At 44.9% G+C, this 22213-nt stretch overlaps 1 protein-coding gene across 1 annotated transcript in view; it reads left to right on the top strand.

The window, feature by feature from the left end:
• wdr11 (WD repeat domain 11) overlaps positions 1 to 22213 on the top strand; it is a 151691-nt gene that overhangs the window by 78723 nt on the left and 50755 nt on the right. Inside the window, exons 13-16 of the mRNA XM_038773684.1 lie at positions 9658 to 9733; positions 10630 to 10738; positions 19503 to 19627; positions 20056 to 20203. Coding sequence (XP_038629612.1) covers positions 9658 to 9733; positions 10630 to 10738; positions 19503 to 19627; positions 20056 to 20203 — 458 coding nt within the window. The remainder of the gene's footprint in view (positions 1 to 9657; positions 9734 to 10629; positions 10739 to 19502; positions 19628 to 20055; positions 20204 to 22213) is intronic.

Consider the following 22213-nt stretch of genomic DNA (forward strand, 5'->3'; position numbering starts at 1 on the left):
CCCCCCCCCCCCCCCCCCCCCAACATGTTTATTTAGCTTGGTTTTGGGCCTTAGCTAGCCATCGAACCCCCGTAACGAACCTGTAGCCCCCCCCCCCCCCTCCCGCTACCTTCCCCCGACTATTCTTCCTCTTGTACATTGGCCACAAATAGGTCCCGGAACAGTCGCATGAATGGCTCCCACGTTCTGTGGAAGCCGTCGTCCGACCCTCGGATAGCAAATTTGATTTTCTCCATTTGGAGAGATTCCGAGAGGTCGGACAGCCAGTCCGCAGCTCTGGGCGGTGCTGCTGACCGCCAGCCAAACAGGATTCTACGGCGGGCGATCAGGGAGGCAAAGGCAAGGGCATCCGCCCTCCTCCCCAGGAATAGATCTGGCTGTTCTGAAACCCCGAAGACCGCCACTATCGGGCATGGCTCCACCCTCACTCCCACCACTTTGGACATTACCTCGAAGAAGGCTGTCCAGTACTCCACGAGTCTGGGGCAGGACCAGAACATGTGGGCGTGGTTGGCCGGGCCTCTTTGGCACCGTTCACATCTGTCTTCCACCTCCGGGAAGAACCTACTCATACGGGTTCTTGTTAAGTGGGCTCTATGTACCACTTTTAGTTGCGTCAGGCTGAGCCTTGCGCACGTGGAGGTGGAGTTGACCCTATGCAGTGCTTCGCTCCAGAGTCCCCACCCGATCTCCATCCCCAGGTCGTCCTCCCATTTCCTCCTTGTTGCGTCCAGTACGGTGTCGTCCCTATCTACCAGTCGGTCATACATGTCACTACAGTTCCCTTTCTCTAGGATACTTGCGTCCAGTAGGTCTTCCAGTAGTGTCTGTCGTGGCGGTTGTGGGTACGTCCTTGTCTCCTTTCGTAGGAAGTTTTTGAGCTGCAGGTACCGTAGCTCGTTCCCCCCAGCTAGCTGAAATTTCTCTGTCAGTTCGTCCAGTGTTGCGATCCTGTCGTCCGTGTATAGGTCCCTGACTGTCAGTGTCCCCCCGTCCTGCCTCCACCTTTTGAAGGTGGCGTCGGTCAGTGCTGGTTTGAACCTATGGTTGTTGCAGATGGGAGCCCTGTTCGACATTTTGGTCAGGCCAAGTTGCTGCCGCAGTTGGTTCCAGGATTGGAGGGTGGCTGTCACCACTGGGCTGCTGGAGTGTTTTTTGGGTGGGGATGGGAGTGCTGCCGTGGCGAGGGCCCGGAGGGAGGTTCCCATGCAGGAGGCCTCCTCCGCACGCACCCACTCAGCTTCTGGCTCCTGGATCCATCCCCTTACTCGCTCGGCTGTTGCTGCCCAGTGGTAGAATTGTAGATTCGGGAGGGCTAACCCTCCCCTGGTTTTTGTTTTTTGTAAGACCTTCTTTGGGATCCTAGCATTTTTACCCCCCCATACGAACGCCATGATGAGTTTGTCCAGCGCTTTGAAAAAGGCCTTGGGGATGTAGATCGGAATGGATCTAAACAGGAAGAGGAACCTGGGCAGTACGTTCATTTTGATCGTCTGAACTCTCCCCGCGAGGGAGAGCGGGAGTGTGTTCCATCTTTGCAGGTCCTTTTTAACTTCCTCCGTCAGGCTGGTGAGGTTCCATTTGTGGATCCCTTTCCAGTCATGGGCTATTTGGATCCCCAGGTAGCGGAATTTATGTCGGGCTTGTTTGAACGGCAGCCCCTTTAGTGCTGCCCCCCCCCCCCCCTTGCGGGTGTAATGGGAAGATCTCACTTTTGCTCATGTTGAGTTTGTAGCCCGAGAAGGCTCCAAACTCTTTCAGGAGCGCGATGATTCCGTCCATGCTGCTTTGTGGGTCCGAGATATAGAGGAGCAGATCATCCGCATAGAGTGAGACTCTGTGCTCTCTACCTCCCCTTCGGATCCCCCTCCAATTTTTTGCTGCCCTGAGCGCGATTGCTAGCGGTTCGATTGCTAGTGCGAACAGCAGCGGGGACAGTGGGCATCCTTGTCTGGTGCCCCTGTGCAGCTGGAAGTATTGGGAGTTGGTATTGTTGGTCTGTACACTCGCCATGGGAGCGTTGTACAGGAGCTTTACCCAAGCGGTGAACCCTGTTCCAAGCCCGAACCGCTCCAGTACCTCTATGAGGTATTTCCATTCGACTCTGTCGAAGGCCTTTTCTGCGTCCAGGGAGACGATCACCTCTTGTGTTCTCTCCCCGGAGGGGGTCATTATCACGTTCAGCAGGCGCCTGATGTTCGCGGTCAGCTGTCTACCTTTGACAAAGCCCGTCTGGTCCTCTGTGACCACCTCAGGTACACAGTCTTCTAGCCTTTTGGCTAGGATTTTGGCCAGTATTTTGGCGTCTGCATTCAGCAGAGATATGGGTCTGTATGACCCACATTCCGTTGGGTCTTTGTCTTTCTTAGGTATCAGCGAGATTGAGGCCTGTGCTAACGTGGGTGGCAACGTGCCCCTAGCTAGCGAGTCTGTGAACATCTCCCGCATGTGCGGGGCCAGCGCTGTCGCAAATTTTTTGTAGAAGTCCGCCGGGAATCCGTCCGGTCCCGGCGCCTTCCCCGCCTGCATGGAGCTAATGCTGTCCATGATCTCTCCCAGTGCTAGTGGTGCTTCCAGATCCCGTTTTCTGCCCTCTCCCACAACTGGTATGTTCAGTCCGTCAAGAAACCGGTTCATCCCAGCCTTCCCCGTTGGGGGCTCTGAGGTGTACAGCTCTTGGTAGAAGGCCTTGAAGGTTTTGTTAATCTTCTCTGGTTCTGTTTCCAACGTGCCTCTGGTATCTCTGATTTGCGCGATTTCTCTGCTGGCTGCCTGCTTTCTCAGCTGGTGGGCCAACAGGCGGCTGGCTTTGTCTCCGTGTTCGTATAGGGCCCCGCGTGCCTGGCGGAGTTGGTGTACTGCTTTCCTGGTGGAGAGCAGGTCAAAGTTCCTTTGTAATTCTTTTCTCTCCGCCAGGAGTTCTACAGTCGGGGCCTCGGAGTATTTATGGTCTACCTCCAGTATGGAGTCGACCAGCTTCTGCCTAGCCACCCTTTCCTCCCTATCTCTTTGCGCTTTGTAGGCTATGATTTCCCCTCTTAGTACGGCCTTAAGCGCTTCCCAGAACGTGGAGGGTGAGACCTCCCCGTTTTGGTTGATCTCAGTGTACTCCGCTATGGCCTGCGCTATCCTTTCGCTGAAGGCCTTGTCAGCTAGTAAGGCACCGTCCAACCTCCATTTGGGGCGCTGGGCCCTTCCCGTCTCTAGCCGCACATCCATGTAGTGTGGAGCGTGGTCTGATATCACAATTGCGGAGTATTCCACCTTGTCTATCTCTGGAAGCACCGTTTTCCCCACCACAAAGAAGTCAATTCTGGTGTACACGTTGTGTACTGGGGAGAAGAAAGAGAATTCTTTCTCCCCCGGGTGGGCGAATCTCCAGGGGTCTACTGCTCCCATCTGCTCCATATAGTGGCTGAGTTCCCTTGCCATGTTTGAGGTTTTCCCCGTTCTGGGGTTTGATCTGTCCGTCGTTGGGTCCTGTACACAGTTGAAGTCCCCCCCCATGATTAGTCGGTGCGTCGCTATGTCCGGGATTTCTGCCATGGTCTTTTGGATGAAGCTCGTGTCGTCCCAGTTGGGCGCGTACACGTTAACTAGAACTACCGGCGCCCCATCCAGGGCCCCGCTGACCATGACATACCGTCCCCCTGGGTCCGTAACCGTCTTTGTCGCCCTAAACATTGTCCTCTTGCCAATCAGGATCGCCACCCCCCTGGCCCTTGCCCCATAACAGGAATGATAGGTTTGTCCCACCCAGCCCTTTCTTACCCGCAGTTGGTCCCGCTCCCTCAAGTGCGTCTCTTGGAGGAAGACTATGTCGGCCCTCATGTTTCTAAGGTGGGTGAGGACTCTAGATCTCTTCACTGGGCCGTTAAGTCCCCTTACGTTTAGAATGGTTATTCTAATGGTGTAGTTGGAAGTCTTCTGTTTAATTATGTTACATATTAATTTATCTTCAAACTACCCAGTATGATTTCACATTCTTTCCTATCCAACGTTTGGTGCACACTCGGATCATTTCCCGTATTAATCTGTTCTGGGCGATAGGCAGGGGTTCATAAAGCAAGAATAAAACTTCTGCCTAAAATGGTACAGCAACAGCCATGTTTGAAGATCATTGTGGGTTTAATTTAAAACATACTATAATTAACATAACTGAAACTTGAGGGCTCATATGGTATCTTGCAACATTTCTAAACTGTTTTTTAAAACACTAGCAATTGCCAAAAAAAGTATTAATAATTCATTGTACCAATTTAAGCACAAATTTTGTTGCATTTGCCTAGCAGCGCTGCTGCCAGATGCAGCTTTGAACTTGGTAGTATCACCACTGTTTCGAAAGGAGCAGTGAACTGTGTAAATAGCTACTTTTAGTTTTAAAGCCTGTTCTTATTTCTGAGCATATAGCAATGCAATTTTTACTTGGTAGCTTTGCACAAAAAGTCAATAGCCTCTTGGAAGCTTTGACTTTCAGCAGCTGTTGTTTTCTATATTGCTGCCAGTGCTGTAGGATTTACCCTTCGTGTAAATGGGTGCTTTTCAAAGTGCTGACAGCAATACAAAACTGCTCCAAATATAAGGGATTCAATAAGTTAAAGTGCAAGGAGTGATTTTTAAAAATACGATTCTATGCATACATACATGTTTTTATGTACTAAATCTACTAGTAGGAATTACTATTGATGTAAGCGACTTCTGTTGGTGGCAATGCAGTGAGCAGTCACCCAATCACCCAATTTACAGGGTGTAATTCCTAAAAAAAAAAGGGCAATTTACCTGTCTCTCAGTGTGGGCTGTCTGCAGGGGTAAAACCAGGCAGAAGTCTAACAAAAGTTGCTCACCAATCCGGATCGTCGTCGCCTTCCCTCTGGGCAACTGAGAAATTGATGGAGTTCCTAATGGAGGAGTTCCAAAAACAAAGGCAATCGATGGTAGAGGATCTTTCCAAGGCGATTGAGAAAGCAGTGCCCCCACCCCCTTCAGGTTACTTTGGAGAGGGTAGAACTTTGGAGGCGCAGGGTGTGAAGATCCTGGAGGTGGAAGAAGCGGTTTCATACATCAAAACATACACAGAAAATAGAAGCAGGAGTTCATTTAGCCTTCAGGCCTGCTCTGCCATTCATTAAAATCATGGCTGATCATCAAGTTCAATACCCTACGCCACCTCCCCCCCGCCCCATATCCCTTGATTCCTTTAGCCCCAAGAGCTGAATCTTAATTCCTTCTTGAAATTACACAATGGACCACATCGACCAGATTGCCATTTTGAAGCTGAGGTAGCGTTAATGGTAGCGGCCCAAAAGGTTTGAAGGCCAAGGTTGATGATCAAGAGAACCAGTCCAGACGCCAAAATTTGCGGATTGTCGGACTACCGGAGGGAATTGAAGACACAAGTGCCACAGAATTTGTGATAAAGGTGTTTAGAAGTCCTCCTGAGGTGGACTGGCACCACTGGTCACAAAGACAGAAGCCAAAATTTGGGGATCCACCGTGGGTGGTCATAGTTTGCCTTCATAGTATCCTTGATAAGAGCGGATCTTAAAATGGGCGAAGGCCATGCGGGAAATTTATTGGGAAGGGCACCGCATTCGAACTTACCAGGACATCGGGTTGGAACTGGGTTCAACAATGCCAAGGAGGCGCTTTACAAAAAGTAGGGTACGATTCGGAATGGTGTACCCAGCTCGGTTGTGGGTCACTTTTATAACCAAGGAACATTATTTCAACATGCTGGAGGAGGCAAATTACTTTGTGAGGAGGAACGGACTAGGGGAGACTTGAGTGTGGTTATAAGATGTTTAGGACTTTTTTGAATTTTGCTTGTCATTGTTCCTATTTCTCGCCACTATCTGTGTTTTTGTTATTTGGGGCTCGTTTTGTTTCTTTCTCTTGTGCAGGATAATTTGGGGTAGTTTGACTGGTCAAAGAGGGGTGTGGCTCTTTTTTTTCTTCCTAGTAGGTACTTTCTTTTTGGATAAGGGACTGGGGAAGGAGGGTGTTGGACTTCTGGTTGTTTTTTTCTTTTTCCTTTGGCTTGCTAAATGGGAGCCACCTGGCTAGCTGTTATGCTAGTTAACGGAAGCAAAGTGAGGGTGGGGGCTGCAGCTCGATGTTTGAGGGAGGAGTGATTTTTGTTCTGTTTGTGGAGTAACGCAATGAGCCAAGGCTGGATGGATTTTCTGTGTTTGGGGAGGGGTGGGAGGGGTGGGTGCCTATCTGAGCTGGGAGTGGTGGTTAGTGGTTGTTTGGAGGAGAGGGTTGTTGGGTGGGTAATCGAGGCGGGGGGGGTGGGGCTGAGACAAAATGCTTGCGACTAGGGTCTCTGTGTATGGATCTGGATGAGGGTGTGGATGGTAGCCATCTTGCGTGGGCCTGGATTAGAGGTAGGTTAGGGCCCAGTTGGAAGCCCTCGTTTGAGGGATATGGCTCAGTCTAATAGAGGGGGAATCCAGAGGCCCACCCATTAGGTTGATAATGTGGAATGTTAGAGGTTAAATGGTCCGGTTAAAAGATCCTGGGTGTTTACATTTGAGGAGTTTGAATATAAAGGTAGTCTTCTTGCAGGGGACACATTGGAAAGTTGGGGATCAGACAAGACTGAGGAAGGGGTGGGTAGGGCAGGTGTTCCATTCAAAGTTTGATTTTTACAAACAGTTTGCCCTTGTTGAGGCTGCATTTACTGGGAATGTTCAAGGACTCTCTGTCAAGGGGGAGGGGGTACTGCTGGCCACATTGGCGCAGGTATCAATCTCTCTGATCCCGGAAAAGGACAGATTCCCTGGAGCGTTGGCCTTACATGCCTATTTCACTGTTCAATACTGATGCGATAATCAAAACTAAGATTCAGGCGAAGCGTCTGGAGGGGTGCTTGCCAGAGGTGATCGCCGAGGACCAGGCAGTTGTTGTGGAATGTCAGGAGGCTTTGAACATGATCATGTTGTCCTCTATGGAGCAGGTGCCGGAGGTAATCATCTCCACAGATGAGGAGAAGTCTTTGATCGGGTGGAGTGATGGTACCTCTTCGAGGTCTTGGGACGATTTGGGTTTCGTCCAAAAATTAGCTCCTGGGTGAGACTGCTGTTTAGCGCCTCCACGGCTAGTGTCCAGACCAATGCGGTGATATCAGGATATTTTCGTGTATACAGAGGCACTTTCCCCATTGTTGTTCACATTAGCGATTGAGCTGTTGGCCATCGGGCTTAGATCATCAGGAGTATGGAGAGGTATTGGTATTGGCGTGGGGGGTGGTAAAGAGCATAGGGTGTAGGTTTGTGTGGACAATTTGTTGTACATTTTTGATCCTCTCACTGGTGTGGGAGAAATTATGGGGCTGTTGAAAAGTTTGGATGTTTTTCAGGGTACAGATTAAATATAAGCAGGAGCAAAATTTTCTCAGTGACTTCCCTGGGGAGGAGGGGAGATCGGTGAGGTTGCTGTTTAAACTGGCCACGACAAAGTTTAAGCATTCAGGGATTCAAGTGGCGCATGACTGGGCTTTGTTACATAAACTGAACTTGTCCAGTCTGGTAGAGGTAGTGAAGGGGCACTTGAAGAGGTGGGATGCCCTTCTGCTTTCCTTGGCAGGTAGAGTACATACAGTGAAAATGAACATTCTGCCAAGATTTTTAATGGTGTTCCAGTGTCTCCGATCTCCCTACCTAAATCTTTTTTCATTCGGGTTGATAGGTTAATCTCTGCCTTTGTTTGGGCCGGGAAGACTCCCAGGATTAGAAGAACCTTCCTGCAGAGAGGGCGACAAAGGGGTGGGTTGGCACAACCAAATCTGATGCTCTGGGCGGCGAACATCGTGAAAGTGCGAGGGTAGTTTGAAGGGCCGGGGTGGGGACAGATGAATGAGGCCTCTTGTGTAATATTGTGTCTAAGGGCTTTGGTTACAGCCCCTATTCCATTTTCTCCGGCCAAGTTCTCAATGAGCCCAGTGATAGTGGCATCTCTAAAGGTCTGAGACCAGTTTAGGCAACATTTGGACTGGGGAGCATGTCATTACATTGCCAATTTGTGGTAATCATAGGTTTGCACCATCGGGGATGGATTCCCTTTGCAGGAGAGTTGAGAGTTTAGGGATTTGTTTGTGGAAGCTAGGTTTGGGGGACTGGAGGAGGTGGAGGAGAAATTTCACTATCTGAGGGAAAATGCTTTTAGAATTTGCAGGTGAGGAACTTTATTCATAAAGAGCTGTCTTTGTTCCCCAGTTGCCGAGACCTACACTGTTAGGCAGGATATTATCACAGGATGCGATAGGAGACGATCTCTGATATATGTGGTTGTTTGCTGGAGACTGAGAAAGCATCGCTGGAGGAGGTGTAGGGAAATGGGAAGAGGAACTGGGCCTTGGACTAGAGTGAGGGGTGTAGAGTGAGATCTTGCATTGGGTGAATTGTACCTCCTGCGCCAGACTAAGCCTGGTACAGTTTAAAGTAGTACTTAGGGTGCACTTAAACCGGGGTGGAGGACAGGTGTGAGCAGTGTTTATTAGGGCCGGCAAACAACCCACACGTGTTCTGGTCCTGCCCTAAACTGTTTGGCATGATGTGGAGACGCCGGCGTTGGACTGGGGTGAGCACAGTAAGAAGTCTTACAACACCAGGTTAAAGTCCAACAGGTTTGTTGGAAACAACGTGTTTGAAACAAACCTGTTGGACTTTAACCTGATGTTGTAAGACTTCTTACTAAACTGTTTGGGTTCTGGGTTTCATTTTTTGAGATCATGTTGGAGGTCGTTGGGGTCAAGCTGGAGCCATACCCACGAGTGGCCACCTTTGGGGTGTCCGACTCGCTGGAGCTACTTGAGGGGAACAGGCCTGATGTCTTGGCTTTTGCCTCTCTGGTGGCCCGGAGATGAATTCTGCTTGGATGGCGGTCGGCGGCACCACCCAAGGCCTCAGCATGGTTGAGATTGGAAAAGATTCTATATGACTTGAGAGGGTCGTTCATCACTTTCTTTAAGGATCCATTCATGGTCAGCAGTTGCGGGGGGGGGGGGGGGTTCATTACTGTTACTTGGTTAGGGTCACTAATGTTACTGTTTGTATTATGTAGTTGTGCCTTTGTGTGTAAGAATTTGATCATTTTTGGAATAGAATATATATTTTTTAAAAGATGTAGGCCGGAATTCTCCGCCCACTGGGATTCTCTGTTCCCTCCGGCAACACCCCCATCCACAGGTTTCCTGGTGGTGCGGGGTGGCTTCATTGGGACATCCCCTTGACAAGCGGCGGGAGTAGAGAATCCTTCCACCAGTGAACGGCGCGCCACCGAGAAACCCACGGCTGGGAGAATGGAGAATCCCACCTGCAATTATTTAATTGCCATTCGAAAACTATGCTCTGGTTTGGGAAATAATTCCAATGTAAAGTATTTCACCAAATCATTGGAGTGCTGTTTTGATTCTGTTACTGTTGATCAGCAGGCATACAACTGTTCTGTAGAAGGCCCAAATGTTTCTCTCCACAAAGGCTGCCAGACCTGCTGAGTTTATCCAGCATTTTCTGTATTTATTTCAGATTTCCAGTATTTTGCTTTTACTATAGGATAGGTTGAGATATAAGAAATTTAGCAGCTCAGTTACTTAGTTTTTGCCCATTCCATCTGGTTTGATTTTTCTGATTCTTTGTAAATAACTTGACTTCCTAGGACGAAGTATTGCATTTCGAGGTGAACGGGGTAATGACGAATCACCAATAGAAATGATTAAAGTGTCCCACTTGAAGTAAGTATGGCTCTGTTCCAGAATGCTCTGTTATCCAGTTAACCTTGAGCTTTCATGCCTTCTGATTTTATTGTATTAAAAATTATTCACTTACTCCACTGCTATTCTGTTCACAATACTATCACCTATGTAGAAATAGAAATGAACAGTGATATTTAACCTTGAAAATGTTGTTGGCTGATCCTATTGATAGCTAAATCATTCAAAAGACACCATGCTAATTACAGTACTTCCTGGGCATGTAGTCTTGCAATAAGTACTGTTGTTTGTGTATTCGGTAGCTGGATACTTACATTATCATTGATCTTGGGCTGATGATATATATGAAGGGCATAGCTCCAGAGGTTCGCAGATATGTTGTTACCTTGTTAGATAAATGATAAACAAATAAGTTAGAATATGGAACATACAGTGCAGAAGGAGGCCATTCGGCCCATCGAGTCGGCACCGACCCACTTAAGCCCTCACTTCCACCCGTAACCCAGTAACCCCGCCTAATCTTTTTGGACGTTAAGGGCAATTTATCATGACCAATCCACCTGACCTGTACGTCTTTGCACTGTGGGAGGAAACTGGAGCACCCGGAAGAAACCCGCGCAGGCATGGGGAGAACGTGCAGACTCTGCACAGTTAGTGACCCAGTGGGTAATCGAACCTGAGACCCTGGCGCTGTGAAGCCACAGTGCTAACCACTGTGCTACCGTGCTGTCCTGTTGTTCCTTAAAGGAATTGCAAAATGCTTAACTATATATTGGACTCTTTTTTTTTAAACAAAGATTTAAGTGCTGGTTTTACTTATTCACTAAAAATTGCACCTTGTATGATAAATGTCTTTTGAAATTAGCATTTAGACCATGTCAGTCCAATTTAAAGGATGATATTTCTATTTTATTTAGGCAGTTCTTGGCTGTGGTGTTCAAAGACAAACCTTTGGAACTGTGGGATGTTAGAACCTGCACTCTCCTTCGTGAAATGACAAAAAACTTTCCTGCAGTAACGGCTTTGGTATGGATCCCATTTACCACCAGCAATATACATTTGTTCTTCGGAATTTATGCTATTTGTATGGTTGGATATATGTACTGTAGTTATGCATAAATTAATGCAAAATAGCTAAACATGGTAGCATTCTGTAATCTAGTTATTGACAAGGAGGTGATATGTTGTAGCTCAGAGCACTTAATTAAGAAGGCTTTAACTCCACATTAATGCTGCCCCTGAGGATTACAAAATAGAATTTCATTTTCTTAAACTTCAATATATATGCTGTGATTGTTAGGATAGAGTCAAGGGAGTTGTTAAATCATGTAGACCAGGAAGGTCCCTGGTACAGTTTGTCATCAGTACTGAGTTAGCTGATTTCAGCAGAGACAGCATAAGATGCAATAATTAGGCTGCCCAGATAGGAAGGGGATAATCATGTACTCGTAGCATTTGGGGTTTTGAGATTAAAAACCCCTGTTACTTAAAACATCCAGGTTCTGTATTCTGAATTTACTAAATTAGGTCCTTCAGTTGTGCCTGACCAAACAAGGTACGAACAATAGATGGGCTGATCAGATGGGTAGCACAGTGGCAAATGTAATTTAACGCCGCAAAATGTGAGGTGATGCATTTTGGGAGGCCTAACAAGACGAGGGAAAATACTAGGAAGTACAAGGACCAGAGGGACCTTGGGGTGCATATGGGATACTTGCTTCAATTAGCTGAGGCACACTATCGGAAGGAAGTGATTTCACTAGAGAGGGTGCAGAGGAGATTTACCAAGATGTTGTCTGGGTCAGAGTGTTTCAACTGTGAAGTAAGGCTGGTTAGGCCGGGAATGTTCACCTGAGAACGGAGAAGGCTGAGGGAGGATCTGATTGAGGTGTAAAATGATAAGGTATATGGATAGGATAAAAAGGAAGAAATATTTTCCTTAGTAGAGGGGTCAATAACCAGGGGGCATAGATTTAAGTTAAGGGGCAGGAGATTGAGGGGATTTGAGGGAAAGCATTTTCTCCCAGAGGTTGGAATCTGGAACTCATTGCCTGAAAAGGTGATAGAGGCAGGAACTCTCACAAGAAACATTTAGGTGAACACTTTAAACGTAATAACATACAAGGCCACGGACCAATGCTGGAAAATGGGATTGGAATAGATAGGTGCTTAATAGCTGGCACCGACACGATGGGCCAAAGGGCCTCATTCTGTGCTGTAAAACTCTTATGACTTTAATCACTATTTATGAATCAAATAGAATTTACGAAGCAAGATGTTATATCCTTGAAAGCAGTGATGACAGCATAGAAATTTCTCAACCCTCAAGGCCTAGGATTCCTTGAATGCTGCCAGCACAGATGATGCCTTCTTTTCTGAAGTGACATTACGTTGAACTCTGCAGCAGAAGTATTACACCACAGAAGCAATGGTGAAACTGTGCAGAAGAAGAAGATGTGTTTCCAACTTTTATCCCTAATTCTGAGAGTTTCCTGATCCCTTATTAGGAAAAACCTTTTATCATTAGCTGAGGGTAAGAATCACCCCACTTCTGTAACTAGAGTCATGTAGACTTGAGACAAATGCCTGTTTCTTATTTCCTTCAGGCCACAGGAATTACATTTGATTGTGAACAGATTACACATCCTTTTTAGATATAGAATACAGGTGTACAAAGGAGCTACATCCTCTAATCAATTAAACAGACGACCGTAAACAGTTCATGCAAACATGCTAACTTATTCCCACGGACACTAAGGAAACTAATAACCAATGTTAGTAATAATGCCCAGCCTAATGTCAGGAAAGGAGTGTCTCTTTAAAATATAGATGTTCTGTCCTATATATATGGTGGATAGATCAATTAAATGCATGGTTGTTGCTGAAAGATAAGGTGTTAACAGATGTTCAAGCTACTGACTTCAAACCTTTTGCTTATTTTAAAGCAGCCAAAGTGGAATCGAATAGCACATTGCAACAAATGCAAGGGAAGGAGATTTGGAGGGGACTTGAGGAAAAACATTTTTACCCAGAGTGTGGTTAGAATCTGGAAAGGTGGTAGAGGCGGGAATCCTCACAACATTCTAGAAGCATTTAGATGAATACTTTAAACGTCATAGCATACAAGGCTATGGACCAAAGTGCTGAAAAATGGGATTAGCATAGGTGCTCAATGAGCCAAACAAACTGACACCTAGATAGCTGATGTGACTGTTCTCAAGCTGATTTGAACCATTTAGTTATATTAATCATACATATGGGGCAGGGTTCTCCAGCCTCCCAGCTGCGGGTTTTGGGTTAGGAGGGTCTGAACCCTGGTCATTGGAGAAGGTTGGAGACTCCGTACTGTGGGCCATTGGTGCAAAGGTAACCCTTTGGAGCAGTAGTGTCCTGCTCACCACAGCCAAAGAGCTGACGTTTTGTTTGCAAGTTGGTGCTGAAGTGCAGACTCTGGAATCCAGCGGAAGACAGCCTCGGGAGATGAGCATGAAACCCTGTGAGGTGGGCTGTTGTTGAGGTCATCTAAATTGGAATGACTATTAGAAAATAATCCCATGGTGAGATCGTAAGTGAATACTGGAATACCTTGTGTGTTTGAGAGAGAGAGAGAAAGAGAGAGTGCAAGAGAGAGAATGTTTCAATTAAATTGGTTGACCCGCAACATTTTCTGATATCTGGGTGGGGGTTGTTGAGAAATCCATGGAATCTGTCTTTGTCGCATCTGCTATTCATTGTGCAGTGCGGTGTATTCGATCACAGTTTGCCTGTTAATTCATATGCACCTCATATTAACCCTGAATGATAGAGTATGAGAGAGGTATTATAAATTGTTTTATCTTTCTAACCTTTTGAGTAAAGTTTATCTTCATTTGTTCAATAACCGTCCCGTGGCTTTATTCTCTTAGTAAGTGTCTTGAAAGTCAAAATTTGTCTACTTTAAACAGAAGGTTACTGGGCCCCAAAACATTTGGGGTCCGGGGGGGGGGGGGGGGGGGGGGGGCGCATAACACTAGCCACGTAATTAATTCAAACACATCAGATCCAATTGGGTGAAACGGAAGACAACATGATGGATGTTAAAGAATGTCTTTTGCACAACTTGAATTAATTTCATGAAATGAACTGCACTCAGCAGACAATAACTGAATTGTAAGGAGATTTAATGCCGTTCCCAGTGAGGGAAAAAAAACAAGCTAAACATTTTTGCCCACGTTGAAACTGAAAATTGTTGTGGTAAGGAAAGTGAGACACCTCCCACACAAATTATTTTCAACGTGGAAAATAAAATTAAAATTCACTGGGAAAATGCCAAAAGCAATATAATGCAACTGGAAACAAAAATATTTGACCCAATTAAAATAAGAATAATGAAGTGAGTGTCAGCTGATCCAAATTTAGTATTGAAGCCATAAGAGCTACGAACAAGGTGGCAATAACTGCCATTCATTAGAGAGAAGAGTTCCTCTATGAAAATGTCCCCTGGGATACATTCTTGTGGTTACTAATTAGAAAAAAAATCCTTCTTCTAACAATACACAATATCTTATCAAAAAGCAATAACCCTTCACTGCACCTCAGCGAAATTAGATTGCACCTTGCATGGACCACTGAAACTGTCACACAGGAAGACTAATGTAGTATTGCACTAATATTTGCACTCGTGTAAAACATTTATCAGTTCAGGAGGTTCACAGAAAACTTTAAAAAGCCTGTTTCTCATAGTACAAGAAATCCAAATAAACATTCTGACAATACACAGGTCATCAGCATTTTGAAAAGAAAATGTGAGCTAATAATTGCATGGAGACTCTTGGTTCTGACCAGGGCATCTCTACTCAAGATATTAACCTATCCTCTGGCCGATCTCTGTATGCTCAAGATTTTCTATTATTATCATCATTATTATTATTATATATTTGCAGCCTCATGTAAGGGTACTAGTTTGGGAGCGTTGTTGAAAGCGTCTATGCCGTTCTCACCGTCCAGGTACTCTGCAATTCCAGTAGTAGTGGCAGTCCTGAGGGTGTGGAGACAGTGGCGACAGCACTTGAGGCTTGAGGGGGCCTCAGTTTGGGCCCCGATCTGTGGGAATCACAGGTTCGCTCCAGGGGAACTGTTCAGGGGGCTTTCAGGGTTGGTGATGGGAGGGGATTAAGCGGTTCAGAGATTTGTTTGTGGAGGGCAACTTCCTGAGTTTGGAAGGACTGATGGAGTTGCCCAGTGGAAACGGGTTCCGGTACTTACAGGTGCGGAACTATGTGAGAAAGCAGGTGCCGCCCTTTCCTGATCTGCCGCTCCACGGTTGCAGGACAAGGTGCTGTCGAGAACAGAGGTTAGAGAGCGCAGGGTGTCAGAGATATATAAGGAATTGATGGAGTAGGAGTGTGCCCATTAGGAGTAGTTAAGAGAGAGTGAGAGGTGGAGCTGGGGGGGTGAGCTGGAAGCTGGGTTATGAGAGGTAGTCCTTGTGCACCAGATTGAGTCTCATCCAATTTAAGGTAGTCCATAGGGCACATATGACAGTGGCTAGAATGAGTAGATTCTTTGAGGGGGTGGAGGATAGGTGTGGGCAGTGTGTGTAGGGTGCCTGCGAATCATGTTCACATGTTTTGGGCCTGCCTGAAGTTGCAGGGATTTTGGTGGGGGTTCCCTGGGGTGATGTTGGAGGTGCTGAGGGTGAAGGTGGTTCCTAGTCCAGAATTGGCAGTATTTGGAGTGTCGGAAGACCCGGAGGTCCGGGGTGAGGGAGGCCGACATTCTGTCCTTGCTTCTCTGGTAGCCTGGAGATGCATCCTGTTGGGGTGGGGGGACTTGGAGCCTCCGAAGCCGGAGGTGTGGGTGAGCAACCTCGCGGCTTTCCTTAGGCTGGAGAAAATTAAATTTGCCTTAAGGGGATCGATGGAAGGGTTCGCCCGGAGATGGAAACCCTTCATTGTCATCTTCCAGGACAGTTAAGTCAGCAAGGGGAGGGAGGAGGAGGGTGTGTGTAGTGTGGGGTGGGTATCGAGTTAACAAGAAAAAATGGAGGCAGAGAGCGTGGGGGCTATGGGAGGGAGGGTGGGTTGCGGTTGTTGGCTATTTATTGAGTTATGCTGTGTTCTCCTATTTGTTATCTGTTGGTTATCTTTTTTATCTTGGTTGTGGAATTATTTAATGCTTATTTATAAATGCCTTAATAAAAATAGTTACAAAAAAATATTTTCTATTTGCTTGTTATGGTGGTGTTCGCAGTGAGTAGGACAGGCTCCAATGCATTCAACTTTGAACTAGACAAGAGCATCCCCTGCAGCAAAGCCTTTGTATCTAAGCTGAACTATTAATGCAATATGATAAAAGCGAAATGCTGTAAAAACAAACTTTTATCTTTATTGTTTCTTCTTCAAAGTGCCTATGACAAGATAGGAATTGAATTGATTTACAGATGTAAAATGCAGAAACATTTTTTACAAGATCGGTTACCCTGTCCGGGAACTCCCTCTAGTGCGATCAGAAGTAGGAGTCTCTTTCCACTATCCCTATTGCATGGGCATAACAAGTCTGTTGGTTGCAGAGGAACTTTAGAGAGAAGTGGGTGGGGGCTCCGAAACAATTTGTGTGGTAGAACATGTATAGCTAATTCATTAGTATGTGATTTGATGAACTTCTATAAGTGTGGGCGTTTTGCATGCATTGAGGTATATACATTGTTTACCTGCTCCTGTGAATGTTACACCTGTTTGAGGATTTGGGTTCAATCCCAGCTACTATGATCAATTTGTAAGTGTATTTATCAGTTCGTTTTGGTCCGCGTTCAGATAGTTAAAAACATATATTTATAAAAATGATACAATATATGAGTGTAGAAGAACAGTTAGAAAGGATGAGGGCCCAGAAACCCAAATGATTACGAGGAAAAATTAGTATGTGTAAATTTGATGAAACTGTGTGGGTAAAAAGCAGAGGCGAAGTTTAAAATGAAGCAGATTACAAACCTGCAGTTGTGACTTATTAAAGCGAACATTAGGGAGGGTATAGCAGCATACATTGTTGCTTATTCAAGGGATTATCTTGTTAGCAATGATATTTGCAGAATTATATATCTGGAGGATTAGTGAGGAAGCTGAAAGAAATGGGGGAAAAGTTTAAACATTTGCTCAGAAATGGGTCCAGCGTTTTTTTCATTGGCTGGAATATCACAGGCATCAGACAAAATGAGTTGTGCTCTATTACCTGTTAATTTTTAAAATGTAAATAGCAACATATATTGGATTATTACAAACGTTTTTAACTTCTATATGCAAAATCAGTAAAACAGATTTTGATCAAATATTGTGATATTAGTACTTCCAAATAATGGCTAATGAGTCAGAGATATTATGAGTTTCTGAGTGATTTTCTTCTGAAAATTCAGGTTTAAAATCAGATCAAGATCAATTTGTTCCTTAAAATGAATAATGCCCGGTGCTTGCACTTTAATTACACCAGTAGAATGTATATGACATACTGACAGTCGACCAAAATATTTTATGAAAATAATATTTTATTATTTTATAAGGGTTATTTTATTCAAGTAAGCTACCTAAGCTATTTTTGTATCATTTGTTTGCTTCCATATCCTTGATATACCTCTTTTCAAACATCTGTCTAATTCCTCGCTCAAATAATTTATGGGCTCCTTTTCAACAAGTATGCGACAGAGAGATTTCCATACTCTAACCATGTGTGGAAAGACTTTTTTTAACCTCATCTTTAATATTTTTGTGATTATTTTAAATTTGTGCCCTTTCATAATTTCTCTCTGACAATTGGAAAGAGTGCATTGTTATTTACCTGATATTGAGTCATCCTCAACTTTCAGGCTTCCAGTGGGGTGAACCCTAAACACTTTAATGTCTGTTCATAAACAAATTAATCATTATTAGAAACAGTCTGTTGAACATTTCAACTTTTTCATTGGTTTTATATATTACTTTGCATTTGTCAACAGTTAACTGCATCTGCACCTATCTGCCCAGCCTACTGGTCTATCTTTGTCCTCTCAGAGACTCACGAATCTCTCAAACATTTGCCGCTCCCTTCCACTCCCCCCAAGTTTTGCCTCAACAAATTTGCTATCACACTCTCAATACCGTTCGTGCTCACTTATGAAATGAAATGAAATGAAAATCGCTTATTGTCACGAGTAGTCTTCAAATGAAGTTACTGTGAAAACCCCTAGTCGCCACGTTCCGGCGCCTGTTCGGAGAGGCTGGTACGGGAATTGAACCATGCTGCTGGTCTGCCTTGGTCTGCTTTCAAAGCCACCGATTTTGGCTTTACTAGCATTTCAGCGATAACTGACGCATTCACTGAATGACTCCCCGAAGCATGTGAATCTTGGTTTCAACGTTGATTATATAATTATATTTATATAACTATATAAATTATATAAATTAAATAATTATATAAATCAACGTGGATTTTAGTAAGGCGTTTGATAAGGTTCCCCATGGTCGGCTTATGAAGAAAGTAAGGCGGTGTAGGATAGAGGGAACTTTGGCCAATTGGATAAGTAATTGGCTATCACATAGAAGACAGAGGGTGGTGGTGGATGGAAAATTTTCAGACTGGAGACCAGTTACCAGCGGTGTACCACAGGGATCAGTGCTGGGTCCTCTGCTATTTGTGATTTTGATCAATGACTTGGAGGAGGGGGCTGAAGGGTGGGTCAGTAAATTTGCTGATGACACCAAGATTGGTGGAGTAGTGGATAATGTGGAGGGCTGGTGTAGGCTGCAAAGAGACATTGATAGGATGCAGAGCTAGGACGAAAAATGGCAGATGGAGTTTAACCCTGATAAGTGCGAGGTGATTCATTTTGGTAGAAAAAATTTGAATGCGGATTACAGGGTCAACGCCAGGGTTCTGAGGAATGTGGAGGAACAGAGAGATCTTTGGGTTCATGTCCACAGATCTCTGAAGGTTACCATTCCAAGTGGATAGAGCCGTGAAGAAGGCCTGTAGTGTGTTAGTGTTTATTAACAGGGGGCTTGAGTTTAAGAGCCGCGGGGATATGCTGCAACTGCACATAACCCTGGTGAGACCACAATTGGAGTATTGTGTGCAGTTCTGGTCACCTCACTATAGGAAGGATGTGGAAGCATTGGAAAGGGTGCAAAGGAGATTTACCAGGATGCTGCTTGGTTTGCAGGATAGGTCTTATGAGGAAAGGTTGAGGGAGGTAGGGCTTTTCTCTCTGGAGCGGAAGAGGATGAGAGGCGACTTAATAGAGGTTTATAAGACGATGAGGGGGATAGATAGAGTGGATGTTCAGAGACTATTTCCTTATTGGATAGGCACATGGAGCTCACCAGAATGACAGGGAGTGGGATAGCTTGATCTTGGTTTCGGACAATGCTCGGTACAAAATCGAGAGCCGAAGGGCCTGTTCTGTGCTGTACTGTTCTATGTTCTATCACAAAATGATCAGAATCTGACCGAATAAATATGTCAAAGGGATGCATAATTGAGGACTGTTTTTGACTCCAATTTTGTAAATTCCAGACTTGGTGTCCCACACCACTGGAAATCACATCAACCAGTATTGAAGCACTGATGTTACCAAAGTTCTGTGTGCATTTAACAACGTTCAGCAAGACTTATGTGGCCACTTTGAGGGACGATGTTAGAGCTGACGTCGATGCCAGATATGACAAAGGGTGCAAGGGTGCTTTCTGACCTTTGCCAGGCTCAGTTTGATATCTTGTATGCCAAAAAAAAATGTTTTGATAAGTTGAAAACAGTAGAGTTCACTATGCTTATTTATTTACAGGAATGGTCGCCTACTCACAACCTGAGGAGTCTACGCAAAAAGCAGTTGGCAGTCCGCGAAGCCGTGGCCAGACAAACTGTTGGCTCTGATGCAGAAGCCAGTAACATTGAATCGCCTATGATCAGGTGCCATAGAAAAGACAACTGAGTATTGTTGGAATTAATAGGCTTTATCTTGCAAGGCCCTGATAGTATGGGGTATAACGGACAGCAACTAGAAAATTAGATTGTAGAAGCCAGCATGCATGGGTCTACTATGCCTGTATGCTACACACCCTCCATAACAGAACTCCTCCCTTTACTCTGAGTTTTTTTGTCAGCTATACTAGTGGCAGAGAGATCTCTTGCTAATAAGAAATGAAGGTAGAATCCATTAGTTTTGATCGCTCTGATTCTAGTTCATCTTTTTCTAGATTTTATACTAGGCATGATGATGTCACTGTGTGCCTTTTAAAGTGATTTGGCTCTTAACTTCATGCATGAATTATTATGATTGTCAAAAAGTCAAGATGTATTGATCATGAATTCAATAAATCTGATATTTTAATTCCCAGTTTGCTGCAGGAGGCAGAGAGTAAAGCTGAAATAAGTCACAACATTTCTGCACGTGAGCACTTTATATTCACTGACAATGATGGACAGGTCTTCCATCTCACTGTAGAAGGAAACTTGGTGAAGGACGGGGCTAGAATTCCTCCAGATGTAAGTACAATTGAGGACAACTCTCGCTGTGAACTAATGGATTTATTTTACATACTAGCTAAAGTGCTGTCAAATTACACAACCCACCAAATGCCCCATGAGTAGAAATGACAATTAGCCATCTGGTGTAACAAATGCTATTGCAAATTTCTATGATGTTACTGATAATGCCTAGCTATTTTGAATTTGTCATTGATTCTTGCGTTACAATTTTCAATATTTAGAATTCATGAACAGCATTGGATGAATTTAGGTTTTATTTTTTATAATCAAAACTGGCAGCACGGTGGGAGTAGTGGTTAGTATTGCTGCCTCACAGCGCCAGAGACTGGGTTCAATTCGAGCCTTGGTTGACTGTCTGTGTGGAGTTTGTACGTTCTCCCCGTGTCTGCGTGGGTTTCCTCCGGGTGCTCCGATTTCCTCCCACAGTCCAAAGATGTGCATGTTAGGTGGATTGGACATGATAAATTCCCCCTAAATGTTCAAAAGGTTAGGTGGGACTACTGGATTACGGGGATAGGGTGGGGGCTTGTGCACAGATAGGTGCTATTTCAGAGGGTCGGTGCAGACTCAATGGGCTGAATGGCCTCCTTCTGCACTGTAGGGATTCTATGAAAACCATCTATGAAGACTGGGTTATATGCAAGTTGCAATTGCATTTATCACCTCATGGATCCAAGTTCAGTACAGACTTTAGGATGAGAGTTTTCTCTGCCCGTGGATCTGTAATGGTCCCAATAATAATCCACTTGGGGCAGGAGATCATGGCAAAAGGCTACGCCTAATTCACAGAATCGCAGAATGGTTACAGCACAGTCATCTGCATATTTTTACCCTCACCCAACCCCTTGCATGGTCATGGGTTGGAGAATTCTGTGTGTCTGGGGAATACTTTATTTTTAAAGTAGATGAAAGTTGAAATCCCAGTTTTTGCTAAAAGAATAAAGCCAAAGAATGATTCCACGGTTTAAAATGGAAGAATTTTTACTGAACGAGAGTCAACAAAGTAAACACTAAATACGATCAATCCTAAACCCTAACATCTAGTATTCACATGAGTCAAATATGAATTAACAAGAAAATTTTGAACAAATATAAAGCAGAAACTACGTATTAAGTGGCAGATACAACTAATACAGCCTCCCCACATTGACCCAGCAATCCACTCAGATTTTAATGATTGCAGTGAGCCATAAAGTACTTCATACTCTGTCTTTCTCAGAAAGAGTTTCAGCTCCTATCCCTCTCAGACAGTGATGGGCAACCAAGGCTAGTGAGTGGGCCACATGAATGACCCTCCTTCATGTCAGTGAGCTGAAAGATTGAAATTAGCTTGTTCACCCATGAATAAGATTAAATACATTTAATACAAGCCAAATATTTCATAACGAGTTATAGAAAATGCTGAATCATTTATATATTAATACAACTATCATCGGCTTTAAATGGTTTAAAAAAATATTTAGAGTTTGGATGGAGAGGGAGTGCACAGCTCTCACAGTCAAGGTTGTGTGCAATCAGCATGCACCTCACTTCACTTACCCTTACTTTACGTGAGTATAACTTCAGTCATACCGGTGGGGAAAAAAGCTACATAGATGGAAATCAGCGAAATGTGGCAACCTGTGTGTGGCCAACAGTTAACAAAATATCTCGTGAGCTGCACTCAGAACCCAGATGGGCTGCATGTAGCCCCCAGGTCGCAGACTGCCCATCACAGCTCTTGGAGCTAGTCTGATCCCGGGGACAGTTTAAAGAACGGGATTACAGAGCGGGGACAGTTTAAAGAACGGGATTACAGAGCGGGGACAGTTTATGAACGGGATTACAGAGCGGGGACAGTTTACGTACTGGGAACCCAGTGCGCAGACAGTTTAAGTGCTGGGAACCCAGAACGGGATCACAGAGGGTGTTGGAGGAGGGAAGACTTTAGATTTCTGGGACATTGGGTCCCGTTTTGGGGACGGTGGGATCTTTGCACGGCAGACAGTCCGCACCTGAATTGAAATG

The sequence above is a fragment of the Scyliorhinus canicula genome, chromosome 16 (genome assembly GCF_902713615.1).
Source record: "Scyliorhinus canicula chromosome 16, sScyCan1.1, whole genome shotgun sequence".
NCBI lineage: Eukaryota > Metazoa > Chordata > Chondrichthyes > Carcharhiniformes > Scyliorhinidae > Scyliorhinus > Scyliorhinus canicula.